This window comes from Apteryx mantelli, chromosome 14, assembly GCF_036417845.1.
Source record: "Apteryx mantelli isolate bAptMan1 chromosome 14, bAptMan1.hap1, whole genome shotgun sequence".
Taxonomy (NCBI): domain Eukaryota; kingdom Metazoa; phylum Chordata; class Aves; order Apterygiformes; family Apterygidae; genus Apteryx; species Apteryx mantelli.
The window spans coordinates 13271064-13287516 of NC_089991.1; the positions used below are offsets into that span (position 1 = coordinate 13271064).

Genomic DNA, 16453 nt, shown 5'->3' on the forward strand with positions numbered 1-16453 from the left:
CCTGCCGGACCTGGGGGCCTGCCCACGCACGGGCACCGTCCTGAAAGCCTCCGAGCTACTTTTTTTTTCTTTTTCTTTTTTTTGGTTGGTTTAGCTTTTTGCACACCCATGAGCAGTTAGAGCCAACTTGGCCAGCGGAGGGAAGCCGAAAACATATGTTTCCTCTTTGACACCGCTACTTGTAGTAAAAAGAAGGTTTCCACACCTGCGGCTCGATTCCTGCGTTCCTGGTGGAGTAGGACGGTCTGGGCGCCTGGAAGCCTCCCTTCGCTCTGGGTGACAGCATGCGGCACGGGGAGGCAAGGAGCACGTCAGTCTGGGCCCCGGGGCCGGGCTGGCCATCATGGGTCAGGGGCACAGCCCCAGCAGCTGCAGGGAATGGGCCAGAGGGGGGCCTGCCGGCACCGGACCCCACGGGGCGATGCCAGACGGGGGATGGAGGCAAGGGAGATGTGGGGCAGGAGGTCTGCTGGGGGCACAGATAGGCGTCGGGAAGCACGGGCCTGGGCGGAGGCATCCCGCGGGGCATGGACCTCAGGGGCCCTTTGGATGGGGAGAGGATGAAGAGTGAAGACTGGAGCTGGTAGGGCTGGTGCTTGGAGATCTCCAGCTCCTTCTGGGAGACCTCATTCTCTACCAGGCCCCCTCCATACAGAGATGCCGGAGGGGTTTTGGAGGGCCTGGAGGGACTCTTGATGGGGTGCCTGGAGATCATAGGTGACACGCAAGCATTGGCATCATATTTCCAGGAGGGAGGCAGAGACATGGTGGGCGATGGGGACCGCAGCAGGTCAGGCTGAGACGGAGCCTCAATGATGAACTTCTCCATCCTTGACTGCCTCCTGGCGAAGAGCTCGGCTCCTTTCCCTCGTGCCTCGGTGAGGTTGTGGCTGGGCTTGATCTGGGGCTTCGGCTGGATAGTTGGGGACTTGAGGCAGGAGGACCACGCAGGAGTGTCCTCGGCTGGTGAGAGGTGCTGCCCGCCCCTGGCCGTGTTGCTGGCAAGGAAGTTGGCAGCTTCTGCCCCGAGCGCGAATGGCTCTTCCTCAGCACCGGCCTCTCCCTGCTCCTTCTGCTTCTTTTTGATGTCTGCGTTCTGGACCAAATCCAGCAGATCAGGGTTCGGGCCCAACTTTGGCTTCTCGACAAAAGTGAACATGGACTTTTTATTGGCTCTCCGGGCAACGGACTCCTCCAGGATCCCCGTTTTGGGCAGAGGGGCCGGGCTGCCGCCTCCGCAGGCGGGACCCTGCGGCAGGAGAGGTTTCTGCTCGGCAGCGGGGTACAGCGCCGAATACGCAGGCGGTGACCGGACCCGAGTGAGCGGCGGGGGGCTGGTCAGGGTCTCTGCGTAGGTGGGCGGCGGGGGCAGTTCGGGCGCCGGGCCCTGCTCTGCGGGCTGGCTTTTCACCGCGGACGCCTGGATCCCGAACGGCCTGGCCGTCCTGTTCTTCACAGGCTGGGGTTTCGCCAAGGTGAGGTGGACCTCGTAGTATTGCTTGCCGTGCGTCCCGTTCGGCTTCTTGCCGTTTGCCGGTGTGGCTGTGCCCGCGTCGGCCGCGGGCACGCTCTGCTCCCTGCCCGTCCCCTCGCCGTTCTTCTGCGGCCCGGGCATGGGCGCGCTCGGCGGGCAGGCGGTCTGCGTCTGCCCGGACCTCGCGGCCTCGCTCCGTGTCCCGCCGGTCCCCTGCTCATGCACGCCGTTGGCCGGCGCCATGTTCTCCTTCAGGTAGACGCTCAGTGGGACCTGCTGCAGGTCAGCTGGCGGCTCCTCGCGGTGGGGCACCTCCGTCTGCACCCCGTCGCGCTGCATCCCCGGGCCGCCGGCTCCCTCCACGCCGCCTTGCCGGGGCGCTCCGGCGGGGGCCCCGCAGCCTGCGGGCGCCGGGCTCAGCGGCAGCCCCGCGCCATGGCGAGCACCGGCTCCCGCGGCGGCCACCCAGGCGAGCTCGTCGAGGCGCTGCTTGCGCCGGTGGAAGAGCAGCGCGCCCTTGGAGCTGGCGCCGGGCGCCGTGGTGAGCTGGGCCACGATCCGCCGGCTCCGTGCCTTCGCCTCCTTCAGCTCCTTCTCGGAGAGGCTGGCGCTCCGGGAGACACCTGGGGAGAGGGGGGAGTGCGGGTTAGTGCGGGACCCCCGCCGGCCCCACGTGGGCACATACGAGTTTTCCAGTGGCCCCTTGTCCCCACGCCTGGCCACGCGGCTGCAGCCTCTCCCAGCCACTCCCGGCCCTCTCTCCTGGCGGGACAGCGGCTGGGAAAAAAACTGCAGGCGCCCCAGCCGGCCACGGGGCAGCTTGTTTTGCTGGGCTCAGCGCTGTGCACACAGTGACCGTATGGGAAAGGAATTTCTCAGAAGACTTCAGAAGGTCTCAGGTTGCAGTTTGCACGGATTCGGCCCCTGGTGCAAGCACGTCCCTCCTCCTGGGCCCCCTCCCCAAATCCTGGCCCACTCTGCCACGGCGCAGGCAGGGGAACAGCCGGAGCCGGGAGACGCGGCTGTCCCTCTCGGCGTCAGCCGGACGGGACCACGCAACGGGGCTGGTGGGCAGCGCCAGGCCAGGCTGGGACTTGCTTGTGAAGCGGCACAAGGTGGCAGCCGCCGCTAGAGGAGCCGCGCGCGTCAGCCCGCCCGAGCGACGTGCCAAGCTCATTCCTTACGAGACCACAAACGTGCTAAAAACAGCCAGCCAAGGGCCTGCTGAACCCCGCGAAAGCCCCTCAGGGCGCTGCCGGGCTTCGCAAACGCTGGCCGAAAGGTCAGAGCAAAAGCTGGTTCTCACGTCCAGAAGGACGTGAAATTGCAGGGAACGCGTTTTCGCCGGCTGAGCAATTTCCTGTGAGCGCGTCCCGAGCCTCCCGCGACGCAGCCCGTCTGGACGCGGGGCCCGAGGGCAGCCGTGAAGCCCGCCCAGCCCCAACGGCGACGCTGCCCGCGGCAGCGGGGCGAGAGGCGACGCTGCTCGGCCCTCCCGGCGCCCCCCGAAACGCGGGCGGCCGCAGCCGGGGCTCAGCACAGCAGCTCCCGTCCTCCTCCCAGCGGCTTTTTAGCCAAAGCCGGGTCTGCAGAGCGGCCGCGCTCCCCGCACGGCCAGCCAGCCCGGGAGCTAGCGCGGATCGGAGGTTAGAGACGGGGATGGGGAGAGAGAGGGGGTGGTAGGATGAGAGGCAGTGGTGTGAACAGGGCAGTTTCTGGCTTGTCTCCTGCCTTTTTCTTCCTGCCCCTGGCTGTTTGAGACGCCCTTGCAGAAATAATCAATGCTCAGGTTGGCTTGCATCCCTTGTTTGGCTGCAGGCCGTCAGCTTCTTCCCCGGTGCCCCCCGAGGGGTGCCCCCAGCCTGGGCAGGGGCCCGCACTATCCCCCGCGGTGGGGCTCCCGCGGCCCCTCGCACCCTCGGCTGCGAGGGCTGGCCCCAGGCTGGGCTGCGGCGGAGGAGACGGAGGTGGGTGGCCAGGGCCGCCTGCCCCGAGCCCAGCTCCTCCGAGCCCAGCCAGCGTCCACTCCCCTTCGGTTCACATGTTTTTCATTTTCTTGCCTTCTGTGCTGCTTGGGAGCCTTCCAGGATATTTTAAGCAGTGGTTCAGCCTACCAGCTTTGCTGGGATGAATGACCAGGGATGAATGACTAAGCCAAATCCTTCCAGCAAGCTCCTGGTGAAGCAGGAAAGCTGCTCTGAGCTGGGCATCTCCTCTTCCTCAGCACCCACACTGCCTTCCCCAGCACCCACAGACAGCTGCTGGCAGCAAGTCCCTGCCTACAGACACATTTCCTTGCCTTGGTTCCTTGACTCAGGTATGGCCCAACACACCCTGAGCTGCCCCTGATGCACCCTGCTAGACGGGTGCCTCCTGCGTGCCGCAGCGTCGCAGGGACCTGCCCCAGGACCGCTAAGGCGAGCAGGAGACGCTCCCTCTGCGGAGAGTTGTGGCTCCAGCTGGAGCATTTCCGATCCACCGAGGAAATTCATCTGCACCCTGCCTTTGCTTGGGGTGTTTCCAGCAGTACCCCGTCCTCCTGCTTTGCCCCTGAACGATTGCTCAGACCGACATGGCCACGTCCTCAGGACACGGCACCTGGGCAGGTCACTGCGGGCTGCTCCGGCGCTCTTAGCCTGCAGTCACAGCCCGCTCCGACCCATATTCTTTTAGTCTCTGTCTTTATGGAAACCCTTGGGGTTTTCCCCACATTGCAAAGCCTGAAGCTTGCAGCCTCCCTGGGTGCTCACTCAGGGAGCAGCTGCATCCAACACTGCTCCTCTGGAAGGCAGCGCTCTGCCGAGGAAATCGTCTGACCCTCTTCTGGCTGCCGGGAGGAGAAGGAAGAAAACCCAGCCTGGGTGGCTCCGGCGAAGGCAAGTGCTGCCCTCCCTCCCGCACTGATTTACAAGGTGCTGCCAGCTCCCAAGGCTGATTAACGCTGTTGCCAGCAAGCTGTGACATGCACTTCGCAGCCAGGCCACTGCGCCCAGCCACTGTCCCCTCCCCGCGCGGCTCTGCTCCGGCAGGATGTAAATTCCTGCCCTCCGTCTCGGAGCAGATCTCGCTGCTCGCCAGAAATAGCTCCTCTCCCACCTTGCCCCCTCCTCACCCAGACCCACCACCCTCCACTCCGGCCGCACGGAGGAAGGCGGCCAGGGAGGAGGAGGAGGAGGAGGGTGGATCTAGCCTTCAGCCCACCCGGGAGAGGCGAAGGAGCTGGGCTGCCGGCGGTGGGAGGATTTTGGCTGGGCAAGGGGGAGAGAAGGCAGAAATGCCAATGGAAACTCTCCGCTGGAAGCGATGAGCGCGCCTGAAGCAGCGACGGCGGCGTCCAAACTCCCCCGTTTGAAACCAGCCTTGTTCAGCGCAACATTTCTATTTGCTTTGGCTGCGGCGCAGCGCGGGGAAGCGGCTTCCTCCGGCGGGCTGCGAGGCCGGGCTGGCTGGAGGGCGGCCAGCACCACCAGCTCCCCTCGCCGCTGGGGCGCCCTCACTGCCCCGCTCTCCGAGGCGAGGGAGAGATACGGCCGAGGAGCTGTTGAGAAACAAGCCGCAGGCTCCAGATGTCTGCGAATTTCATGCTCAGACGGGAGCCGCGCTGTGCGCATCCACGCCTTCTCGGAGGCCAAGGCCGCCTAAGACGCAGAGCTCTCGGCAGAGCCATTTCGGAGCCTCTCGCTCTTGCTACTGCCTTTCAATAGCAACGGAGGAGCCTTGCAGGATCCCTTCCTCGCTGAGGGATGACTCAGCTCTTGGCCAGCAAATTGCTGCCTGGACTAGCTGCCGGCCAGGCCCAGGGGCTAACACCTTCCTCACGCAGCCGGACGGCATCACGGGCACGTGTGGGCACATAAGACCCATGCGCAGGACGGACGGGTCAGTGCCCCGAGCGTGCACCAAGCCCAGCACTGCCGCCAGCTCAGCGGTTCCTCCTCGAGCCTCTGCCCGCAGCCCCCACGGCACTGGCACCAGCGGGGCGGCTCCCGCAGCCCGCAGATGCCGCAGGTCCCTGCTCCAGCCTCAGCCGCCCTCCCGGGCCGATTGCTCGGCCAGAGGAGATCTGCAAGGTAGGACCCCCAGCCTGAACCCCCGGCCCTGCTGTCCGCTCCCGACGTCCCCTTACAGACCCCCATCCCCGTACCCCCGCAAGGCTGCTCAAACAGCCGCCCTGGGCCCTGTGTCCATTTTGTGCGAGCCATTGCACAGCTTCTCCCTCCGCGCTCGGTGGAAAGGGATTGCTAGCAACAATAATAGCGATGGTGGTGTTAATAATCATTCTTAGCATCTGATTTTTATTGCACAGATGGAGAGCACTGGACCCTCTGGCAGCCCAGAGGAAATTACAGAGAATAAGATTATTATGCGTTATTACTCTCCGTGCTCCGTGCACACACTCCCATGCACACAGCCCTGGTTACATGCGCCTGGGACTGCCTGTCTCCCCCTGCCACCTCACTGTACTGATTTTAGCCGTGGGATGAAGCTATTCAACCTGGCACAAGAGTATTTAGCCCTCTGGAGGGACCCTCCGTCCCCTGGCATCAGGAACCGGCCCCCAGCCTGTCCTGGGCGGCACGGCCTCAGTGCCGGCAGATGGGGCCACTCGCTGCACCCCTTGCTCCCCTCCCGGCTGCAGGAGCCGCGGGAAAGGAGCCCTTAATCCTTCCCCTGCCACCTCTGACAGCCGGAGAGCTTCAGCCGGGCTTTGTAGCTGTGCGGTTTCCCCCCAGGCCCCAGGCAGACGGGATGGAGCGCAACGCGGTGAAAACGTCCAGGTGTTGGAGAGGAGGGAGGAGGGGCGCACACGGGGCTGAAGGGAGCCCGACCGGCACGGAGAAAGGGCTAAAGCAGAACTATATATGGCCAAGGGCGTCCAGGGCTTGCGCGACACTGGAAACCGGCTTCCGGCCATTAAGAGGCGGCTAGGAAAAAATCCAAGTCCAACGAGTGACTTGCTCTTCTTGCGTTCTTCCAGTCTTCCTTCCTTCCTTCCTTCCCACGGCCGCTCACCGGCTCGCCACCGCGCTGAGCTCGGGGAGGATACGTTGCCCGTTTCCAAATGTCCTGGCTTCTTCCAAGAACAATGAATTCAGCCCCGCCAGCCCTCGCTGCAGCCCGCGCCCTGCTTCGGGGGCTCCCCAGGGGCGTCCCCCAGCAAGCCCTGATCCTGTGGCACCCGTGAGCTCCCCGACCCCCTCCTGCTCCGGCAATCCCGGGCAGCAGGGAGCCGGCGGGGAAGGAGATGCTCTCTCCCGCCCTGCAGAGCTGGTGAACTCCCGGCTCTTGAAACACCACGACCTGCCGGCCACCAGCCACGCGAGCGCTTCGAGTGCTGTTTTGGGGGCCCCTCTCACCCCTCTGGGTGCAGAGCAGGGCTTCCCCATGGCAGGCAGTGGCGTCGCCGTTCTGCTACACCCCCTGAAATAGCAGAGATTTACTGGGAAGGGCTCCAAAATCCAAATCTCCCTCCAGCTCACTGCCTGGCCTGCCTTTGCACTTCATCTTAAGAAAGAGGAACCTATAGCTCTCTGTCTATATATTTATATAGGCACTCGCTCCTTGGGTTTCCAGTTGCCCCAGGAATGACTTCCAGCAACATCCCCGAAGTGCCGGGCTTAACAGCTTCTTACCAAGCTGTCAGTTAACCTTCCTGCAACAAGTACAGCGTGCTCCCCTCCAGGGTGAGGATGATGAGGGTGACGAAAGGCATGTTTGTTGCTCTCCTCTCACAGCCAACTGACAAACAAAATTCCTTCTGGCTCAGGTTTCCATGCAGAGGACAGGTCCCCTTGCACAGGGCTGCTGGAGAGCATCTAAAATACATGCAGCAAGGCTGGACTCACCATGAGACTCCAAAAAACGGTGAAAGATGTATCAGACACTGCCTGCAGCCTGTCCTACCCTGACACTGACCTCCAGAGCCTTGCTCTCAGCTGGACCAGATCAGGATCTGGCCCCAAATTGCAGGGAGGGGAGATACCCCAGGCCTCTCTGAGCCAACCAGTTCAACAGATTCAGTTGAAGCTGCCGGTTTTGAGATAGCCAGGATGTCACAGCACGTCCGTTCAGGCCAGCTGATGGTTTGCAATGGGAAACCCCAGCAAAGAACAGCTCCCGGGCCAAAGTGCAACATACTCAGCTCAGCTGTGCTGTGGATAAGCACAAAATCAGAGAATTCTGCAGAAATCTTGGGAAGAAAATAGTGACTTGGAAGTTGTCACCTTGCAGTCTGGGTGGTTGCTAGCACCAGGCATGATGGTGAAAAGTCCCATGAGAACGTTAATGCTAACGGTTAATGGAGTCTCCGGATGGGGCTGACGGGCTGGGACCGGACACGTGAAATCTCAGGCTCCAGAGCTGGCACGTGACTTCAAATACTTTGATTCAGGATCTCCATCTGCAGCCTGCTACTGGTTTGGAAGTACGGCCATCCAAAGGTTGCAATCCCCCTCACAGGCGGCTGGTCCGAGGCGGGTGAATGAAGGAGGCTCAGGAGGCAGAACAGCCTGACTGGCCCCACAGAGCCGAGGGCTGGCGCAGCACGGACGAGAATTTGGGGGAAACTCAAAATCCACCTTCAACAATAGAAAAGCAGCTGCCATCCGTAACGCACAGATGCTTTTCCAGATTTTGAACGTTCGTCAGGCTGCTGTCCGGGGTCAGCCCAAACGGCATCTCTCGCCCTCCCCCAGGGCAGGGCACAGCTGAACGGATGCCCCCTCCCTCGCTATGCAATTCTCCGGCAAAAAACAGAATTAAGAGAAAACCCGCCTCTAGAGAGGGACGCGCACAAGCATTTCCGAGTGCCTGCGCCGAGCCTCCTCGCAGCTCCCACAGGCAGGCCTGCGGAGCAGCAGCTCTCCCCAGACAGGCTCCCGCACGGCTCTGTCCAGATGTGCCCAGATGCTCCGGGGGAGGGCGGCAGGGCTCACCCCCGTGGCAGGCTCGCCTCCGCTAACCTCCCTCGCTCTCCTTCCGGGCGGGGATTCGGGATGAGATTAGGGGGAGAGAGCTGCAGCTGGCAGGATCACCTGCGCCGTGTCCCAGCAACATGAATCCCACTCCCGAGCACCATGACTGCTCTGCACTTTGCATCCGCGATGTTTCCTAAAGCGCCCGAGCGATCCCGTGACAGCATTTGCAACCTGTGGCAGGGAGACCCTGAGTCAGCTCTCCGCAGGTCAGCTGGGTAAAAAGCACCTCGCCCGGGGTCGGAGCCGGCCCTAAATCACATCTACACCCAGGGTGGTGATGGGTGGGGGTGGGGGGGGCGGAATTCAGTGTTTTCACCCAAATGTTGAGAGCTTTGGACCCTGAGGAAATGTAAGCAGGTTTTTTGGCAGGGAAGCCAACTGGCCTTTTGCCTCAGCTACAGCTGTGCGAGATTTTTTGCAATGCGCACAAACTTGCACACATTGAAGTTCTCTCTTCCCTCCAGCTCCCAGAGTTATCCCAAATAATCTGCTGCTGGGAAAACAAGAAGGGCAGTACAGACAGACAGTCTAGCTCGAAACAGATGCAATTAAAATGCACGGCTATAAATACAACAATTTGCTGCCTCGTTCCCAGCTTCCAACCCTCCTTTACACCAGATACAAGCTTTTACACATGCTGGCCCTACGGCCCCCACAAGCCCCCGCTCGAGTGGCAAGTGCTGCTCTGTGGGAACCAAGCTCCTCTTCCTGGCAGGACTCACCGCGCCGGGCCTCTCCTCACTGGTGCCTTTGCCAGTGACAAAATCTGGCACAGCAATAAAATTTGATTCGCTTGCAAGTTTTCCCTGCGCTCAGTTTGCAAGGGCTTTGCTGGATTTGGAGCCGTTTGCCTCCCCGCAGCCGCTGCCCAGGCAGCCCCGCGCTCCTCCCGGCTCGCAGCCCTGCCCCGGCCCTCAGCGCCTCGACAAACTCGCCCCGATCCTGTTACCGAACTGCAAGCCTTGAAGCACCCGTCTCCCACATGAGGGAAAAAAGCAAAAAAGGCGATAAAGCAGTGGGATGAGGAGAAGGGACTGGGGATTTTTGCTCTTTTACAGGAGTTGGCTGTCCCTGTCTCAGCCAGCGCCTGCTTCCCCGGGGCAAGCCGAGCTGCTTCTCCCCTCGGAGGACACCAAGGGGATGCAGCAGAGAGTCCAAGCCCTGCTTATATCCACTTGGGGGGAGAAGAGGCTGCTGCCACCACAAAAACAGAGCCGGCTCCTTCCCCCAGCCTGTCAGAAAAAACCTTTTAGCTCCGTTAAAGGAGGCTGGGGCAGAGCAGACCTCCTTCAGGATGCCCCGACGTCAGCCCTCGGTGGAGCAGAACGGGCGGCAGCCCCAGCCCAACACCACGCACATGGCCTGTCCCAACGGCAAGGCCAGGTACTGGGGCGCCCAGCCGCCCTCAACGGCAGCCCCGCAGGGGAATCCCAGTCTTCCCCGCACCCTTCAGAGCACAGAGACGCCCCGTGATGGATCCCTGGCTACAGAGCCCAGGTAACAGCCCCGTCTGGCCGGTCCTGTGGGCAGGGAGGAGATGGCCTTGCATGAGAAGGTCATCTGGCTCTTGTTCCTGACGGATGGACAGAGCGGGGAGGGGATGGGGACGAAATGGTGCCTTTGAATGTCCCTTGTACAATCTGTAACAGATCCCGCTGGCTGCCAATCCAGAGGGACAGACCTTATGTCTCCAGCGTGAGATGGCATGACCACGAGGAGCCCTGCTGGGAGGAGATCCATCCCCAGGGAGGGACATGCAGGGGGACAGGGGACATGCAGCCTGGGAAGAAGCTCTGCAGGGCTGGGAGATGTGACCCTGCCAAAGCCCTGGTGTGGATCCCCACCTCGCCCCCCGCTGCCTCCCACGGCTCAGCACCACGCCAGGCCCACGGGGTGGGCAGAGGGAGCACAGACAGGGGCCCGGCTCACTTAGAGACGCACAAAAGCAGCTCAGCCCTCTTCCCCTGCGGTGGTCCGTGCACAGACTGGCTCACCCTGCCCTTTGCCCAGGGGGAGCTCCCGGTGCGCACCCCCGTACAGCCCCTGCCCCTGCACCGCTGTGCACCCCGTTTCCTGCCCCCTCCTGCACCCCCAGCCGCCCCCTCGGACACCCCCCGCCCCTCCACGCGTCCAGCCCCCGCTCCCCCAGCCCCTGCAGCCCCCGCAGCCCCCGCCGCCTCCGCACCCCCTGGTCCCGGCACCGGCGCCCCCAGGCCCCCCGCTCCCTCCGGCCCCTCGCCCCGCTGCACCCCCAGCCCCTGCGCCCCCGCCCCGGGGCCGCCGCTGCCTCCCGGGCCCCGAGCCCCGAGCGCCGGCCCTACCCGCGGTGCCGGTGCCGGTGCCGGTGCCGGTGGCGCCGCCGCCCCTCGCAGCCCGACTGCACCGGGGGAGGAGGCGGCGGGCAGGAAAGTTGCGGCAGCTCCGCCCTCGGAGCGGGCCGGGGGGGCGGCGGGCGGGGGCCGGGCCGGGACAGGGGGCCGCGGCCGCGGGGATGCGGTGCGGCCCGGGGGTGCCGCGGGGCTGCCCGGGCCCGGCCCGGCCCGGGGGACAGGGCACGGGGACAGGGCACGGGGACACGGCCCGGGGACACGGCCCGGGGACACGGCCCGGCCCGGCCCGGGACCGGACGGGAGGGCCTGGGGGCACGGGACCGGACAGGACCGGATGACCCCCCCGACGGTACGGGCAGCCCTGCCGCCGCCCCCGGGTCCCCCACCGCATCTGCCCCGCTGCTCCCTGTCTCCAGATGGATCCACCGCAGCCCTCCGCAGAGGTGGCAGCAACACGGGGCTGTCCCCCTTACCCCTGCCCTGCTCATCCCACTTACCCCTGCCCTGTGCATCCCCCTCCCCCCAGCCCTGTGCATCCCCCTCCCCCCTGCCCTGTGCATCCCCCTTACCCCAGTGCCATGCATCCCCTTCCCCCTTACCCCAGTGCCGTGCATCCCCTCCACATCCCCCTTACCCCAGCCCGGGGCATCCCGTTCACCCCAGCCCTGTGCACCTGCCTCCTCCCAGCCCTGCTGGGGGCCTGCAGCATGTTACCTTTCAGGCACGGGGGGATGCAGGGCCTCCCACTGCAGATGATTTTCCCAGGACCTAAAAAGTTGGGACACTTGGAGCTGGGAAAAAATCCAGCATTGATGTCACCCCCCTGCACACCTCCCTGGGAAGAGCACTGAAACCCCTCTGCGAGGGGGCTCCTGCTCCCGGTGAAGCGAAGACCACAGCTCTTGGGCCCCGCTCAAGGAGAGGGGACGGTGGGTTACTTCCCAGGGGAGCTAACGCTACCCTCCACCTCCATGAGGATGCGCTGGCCTTTAGGCCAGGAGCGCAGCAGGGAGAGGCTGAGACTGAGATTCAGGTGCCGGTGAGCGCTCCAACATGATGGCCACGGGGCTGGGAGACCGCTCCAGCCAGCGGGGCTGGCCGGACCCCACACAAAGGCTCTGCGGCTCCTCACTTCCCGCTTACGTACCTCCCGCCGGTGGGATCGGCTTTGCCTTACCACTCTGCTCTTCCTGAGCCTGTCCTCACCACAGGATGATCTCTTGGCTTTATTTTTTGCCTTTCTAATTTCCTTTCTTCCTGCCAGTATTTGCTTTTTTGTGCTTTTCTGGTTTTTGAGGGAGACTGGCACTGGCTTGGCAGCCCCCAGGGAGCAAAACCTTCCGTCTATTTGCACACCAGACGCAGAAACCGGTCCTGCCTCCTGCATCACCCAGCCGGTGCCTGCACCCTGGGCTCCTCATGCTCCTGAGCCTGCCCCGAGAGGTGCCAAACAGCCCAGACTGCTGTGGCAGATATTTGTAAGGAGACAGCCTGGCCTTGGGCTGCTGGAAGGGGACCAAAGTGGCACCCAGGAACCACTCAGGTTGCAGATCCTGCCTGGCAGGTCTGCGCTGCTTCGGGGATGCTACAGCCTGGCTCCTTGCCTTCGGGCCACCCCCTGCGTGATGCTAGTCGGGCAGCAAGGCCCTGGTCCTGCTCCCAGCACTCAGGACCCTCTGCGACATCCTGCACAGCAGTTCTGGAAAGTCTGACAGTCACACAGGCAGCGGCTGGTGGTGATCTCACTTGGAGGAGGAGGAAACAGGACAGACAAACTCTTTCCAACAAACCTGTTCAGTTACTTTAAAATTCCAGGCTGGCAGCAGAACTGCTGGATTGTGGTGCAGGCTAGGAAAATGCTGAGCCCGGATACAGACAGCCCTGACCTTTCCTGCTGCAAATCTACCATCCTCAATAGAGAATGGTGAGAAATGGGAAGAGTATTTGGATCTGTCCGGTTTGCTTGCCGGGCCCTAAAACACAATGACTGTACAGACAGAGAAGCTGCTAGAGCAGCATTTATCCAAAGAGCGTGTCTGAGATTTCCATCAGCAAGCCCTCGTCTGAAGGGCTGCTGGTTTTGAGGATGTTTGACATGTGAGACATCCCAAAAGGACAGATTTTCAGAGGACAGATTCTGGAAACCAGGTTCATTTCCAGCACCTCCAGCTGAAGACAGCACCGCCCTGCTCACCTGCCCATCCCATCCCTCCCTGGACTCAGGGATTGCTCTGGGAAACCCATGCTCGAGGTAAAGCAATAACATCCGATAGCTCATTTCCATCAGAAGGCAGTGACATATCTGCTTTAGCAATATTTGGCATCTGAGATAACAGCTGAGCAGGAACAAAATAGAAAGAGTGGTGGAAGTGGGGTTTAAAAATGGCTCCAATGCCTGGAAAAGGGTGGGTCTAATTCTGCGGGAGCATCTCCCATGGGTGCCTGAGCGGGGCTGGGGCTGGAGAGGGGGGCTGGGGCTGCGTGGGTGCCGGAGCAGCTGCTGTAACCCTGGATGAGTGGCTGTATTTCTGTCAGGGGGTCCAAAGGACAGTCACAGACCGAAAAGAAAGGCCGTCCTAGCTGCAAAACAGGGCTCTGAAACAAGGCAGCGTCAAGGAGCACTGCAGGAAACAGCCAGCCTGAAATAAAGTGCTTAATTCTTATACAAAGGCTTGAAATAGAGGTGGCTTGAAGCCAAATGATGAAAGCATCCACGCTGGCTCAACCCTTCTGCCGGCAGGACACCTCAGCCAGCCCCTCCCCTGACTGGTGCCGGTGTCCCCAAAAGTGTGCCACAAGTGGGCCCTGCTCACCCCCTGCTTGGCAGCCCCAGCAAGGGTCCCGCAGGGCCCCGAGGCCGTGGAGAGCGGGTCGTGCTGCCACTGCCAGGGCCAGGAAGTCCTTGCCCGGGCCGTGCCCGGCCGCAGTTCAGCAAAGGTCTTGGAGAGCGCGGGAACCCGCTCACTGGCTTCCCACCTCCCTCCTGAGAAAAGCCACACATTCTTCCTTATTTTTAAGGCCACAGAGATCATCTCAAACTGAAAAAGTCCCAGTGGCTTGGCCGGGAGACCGGGCCCTCCAAGCAGGCAGACAGGGTGTAGGGCCATCCCAGCAGTCCTGCCTGCTCCTGCCCTGGGAAGAGCTGGGCTTTCCCACCGCTGGCAGGGCTGAGCGACGGCAAACCCCAGCTCCATGACACTGGGGAGCACAGAAGGGTTTCACAGCGTAGGGGCAGGGAAGCAGCAGTGTTTGCTTACCTGCTTTCCTCGGCTGGCAGATGGGAGAGACCAGGACTCGCTTGATCTTCACCACTTTCCACTCTTGGCTTGGGTCAGCTGTGGGGCTGGCTGCAGTGGGGGGCAGCTCTGAGCTGGGGCAGTTTCTCAGAGGCGCCGGCTCAGCCGCTGATGCCGGACCGCTGCCGTCAAGCCTGAGGCCCAGCACGTCTCCATTGAGTCCGCCCGGCGCCTGCTGGGAGCGCTCGCTCATTTTTCCGCCTGACGGCTCAACCTTTTCTTCCTGCTCTACCGGGTGGAAAGGGGAAACCTTCCTGAGCTGCTGGCACCTTTGCTCTCCCCTCTTCCCTCCCTCCTGCGAGCAGCCACTTCCTTCTCCTGCATCCGCCTTGGTGGTCCCATAGGCACATGAATTTTGACTGGCTTTGCCGGGTGCAGCGCAGCCAGGCTGAGTCTGGAGACACGGTTGCCGCCGCGTTGCCTTAAGCATCTTGCCCGTTTCTTCAGTCTCTTGGGGATGATGCTCAGCAGCTCCCAAGAGACAGCCTGCTCCTCATAACCTGAGGGCCGGCTTCTCTCCGGAACCGTCCCTAGGAGCGCACCCACTGTCCGAAAGGGAAAACGTGCGGGAGCTGATCTTTCCTCATCAGCCCTGGGTGGCTCCCGGAGGCAGGATTCGGCGCGCTGCCGTGGGGCCGCGCAGCCAGGCTCCCGTCACAGAGGCGTCACCAGGACGTGGCGGCGCGCTCAGGGCCTTCCTCTGCCGCTCTCTCTGTGGAAGATCTGACCGGGGCTACGTCACCAAAGAGCGTTTTCCAGGGATTTCTCTTTTCCAGAAACACAGGGGCAGATGGAGCAGCTTCCAGGAACCTGAGCAAAGGGAAGGGAGAGCATGAGCGCTGGGACTGTTTGGGCACGCGCTGGTTTACTCCAGCCTGAGCCAGAAACAGTTCCCTGGGTCCCAGCCTGATGCGAGCAAGTCCAGTCCCCGCCACTCATCAAACTGCAAGAAAGGGCCCCGCGAGAGGCAAGCGCTCTCCGGCAGCTCCTCTGGAAATCCCCCGCCTCGGCCGGGCAGCCCCCACGCAGCGGCGGCCGCGCGGGGAACGAGGCGGGGTGCTGCAGGGCGACCCCCCGGGCGAGGGGCAGCGTCGCTGCCGCGCTCCCGGTGCCGCACGGCCCCAGGGCTCGCTGCTCTCCCTCGCCGGGGCTTGCCTTCGCGCCGTCGCTCACCACATTCACCTCCCGCGGGCCGCGGCGGGGAGACGGCGCGGCTCCCGGCAGGACTCGCCGGATGACTCAAGCCTGCGGGAAATTCCTCGCATTCTGGCGAGGCGGCGCTGCCCTCCCCGCGCGGGAAAATCCCCGTGCCGTGCCGGCGAGGGGGGGATGCAGCTGGGAGGGACCGCGGGGACGCCCTGCCGCACTGCCCGGATGCCCTCGCCTGCCCGTCCTCGCCCCAGGCGTTGGACCCGGGCCCAGAGCACAGTCCCCGGCTCGGTTCGCTTTAGCGGCACGGAGGTGGCCATGGAGGCACAGCCCCGGTTTGGAGGCCAACGCTGGCACGGCGTGGGGTGCTATTGAAAAGGTGGGAGCCTTTGGGTAGCGAGGCTTATTTCCCACGCTGCGAAGGTCTCCAGAGGAGCTCCACCAGTCAACAGACTGGTTTTGCAAAGCAGCCCCTGCCTGGACTGGTGTTTGTTTGCTCGAGGTTAGCAGGAGCCCTGGCTCCCACCTCCATCCTCCTGGGAGCAAAACGCGGGGCATCCAGCTAACAAAGCGAGGCTGTGCTCAACCACGGAGTGACTCACGCGGCTTCGGGACAAGCGCAGGCAGAGGCACTTCCCTCGCCTTCTGCTGAGCACAAATACTGTCGAATGATGAATGCGCCCAACAGCCCAGCCAAGAGGAAAGGTATCCGATAGGAGAGGGATATATCATCGCTCGCAGGGCAGGATATGGGTTACAGTGCATGTAACGGGGAAATTCCTGTGCAATGAGTCCTCCGGAGCCACTCGGCAGAGCAAAGCCGAGTCCTGCTCATCTGCTGTGTCATTGCAAGGCTTGTTCTCAGCGGAGCGTCACCCAGCCTGCGGGGCTGCTGCTGTTTTCACCACTACTGCGGCCCGCGTGGCCCCGCTGTCCGCCCCGACTCTTGCTGGGGGGTGTCAGACCCCGGACTCCCTGCTCCACAGAGCCCGTGGGCTGAGCAGCTCGTCGCCAATGGCCTGTGATGGGTTTGCCAGCATAACAGCTGCCTCACAGACTGGGAAGAAAGGGTTTGGCTTGACCCCAAAAACCACCCGAAATTTTTGCAAGATTTTTCAGTGAAATGAGAGGAAATTGCTTCAGGTTAACGCAGCATGTTTAATTCAGCCTGTCACATCTTCTGCAATTTCGTTTGAGGATCGCTCAGTTTGTCCACGTAAACTTTCC

At 62.7% G+C, this 16453-nt stretch overlaps 1 protein-coding gene across 1 annotated transcript in view; it reads right to left on the reverse strand.

Annotated features, from left to right (window-relative positions):
* Window positions 1–16453, reverse strand: part of SYNPO (synaptopodin) — a 44274-nt gene that overhangs the window by 5070 nt on the left and 22751 nt on the right. Inside the window, exons 3-4 of the mRNA XM_067304782.1 lie at window positions 14039–14887; window positions 206–2097 (exon numbers count right to left, since the gene is read on the reverse strand). Coding sequence (XP_067160883.1) covers window positions 206–2097; window positions 14039–14507 — 2361 coding nt within the window. The 5' untranslated portion in view covers window positions 14508–14887. The remainder of the gene's footprint in view (window positions 1–205; window positions 2098–14038; window positions 14888–16453) is intronic.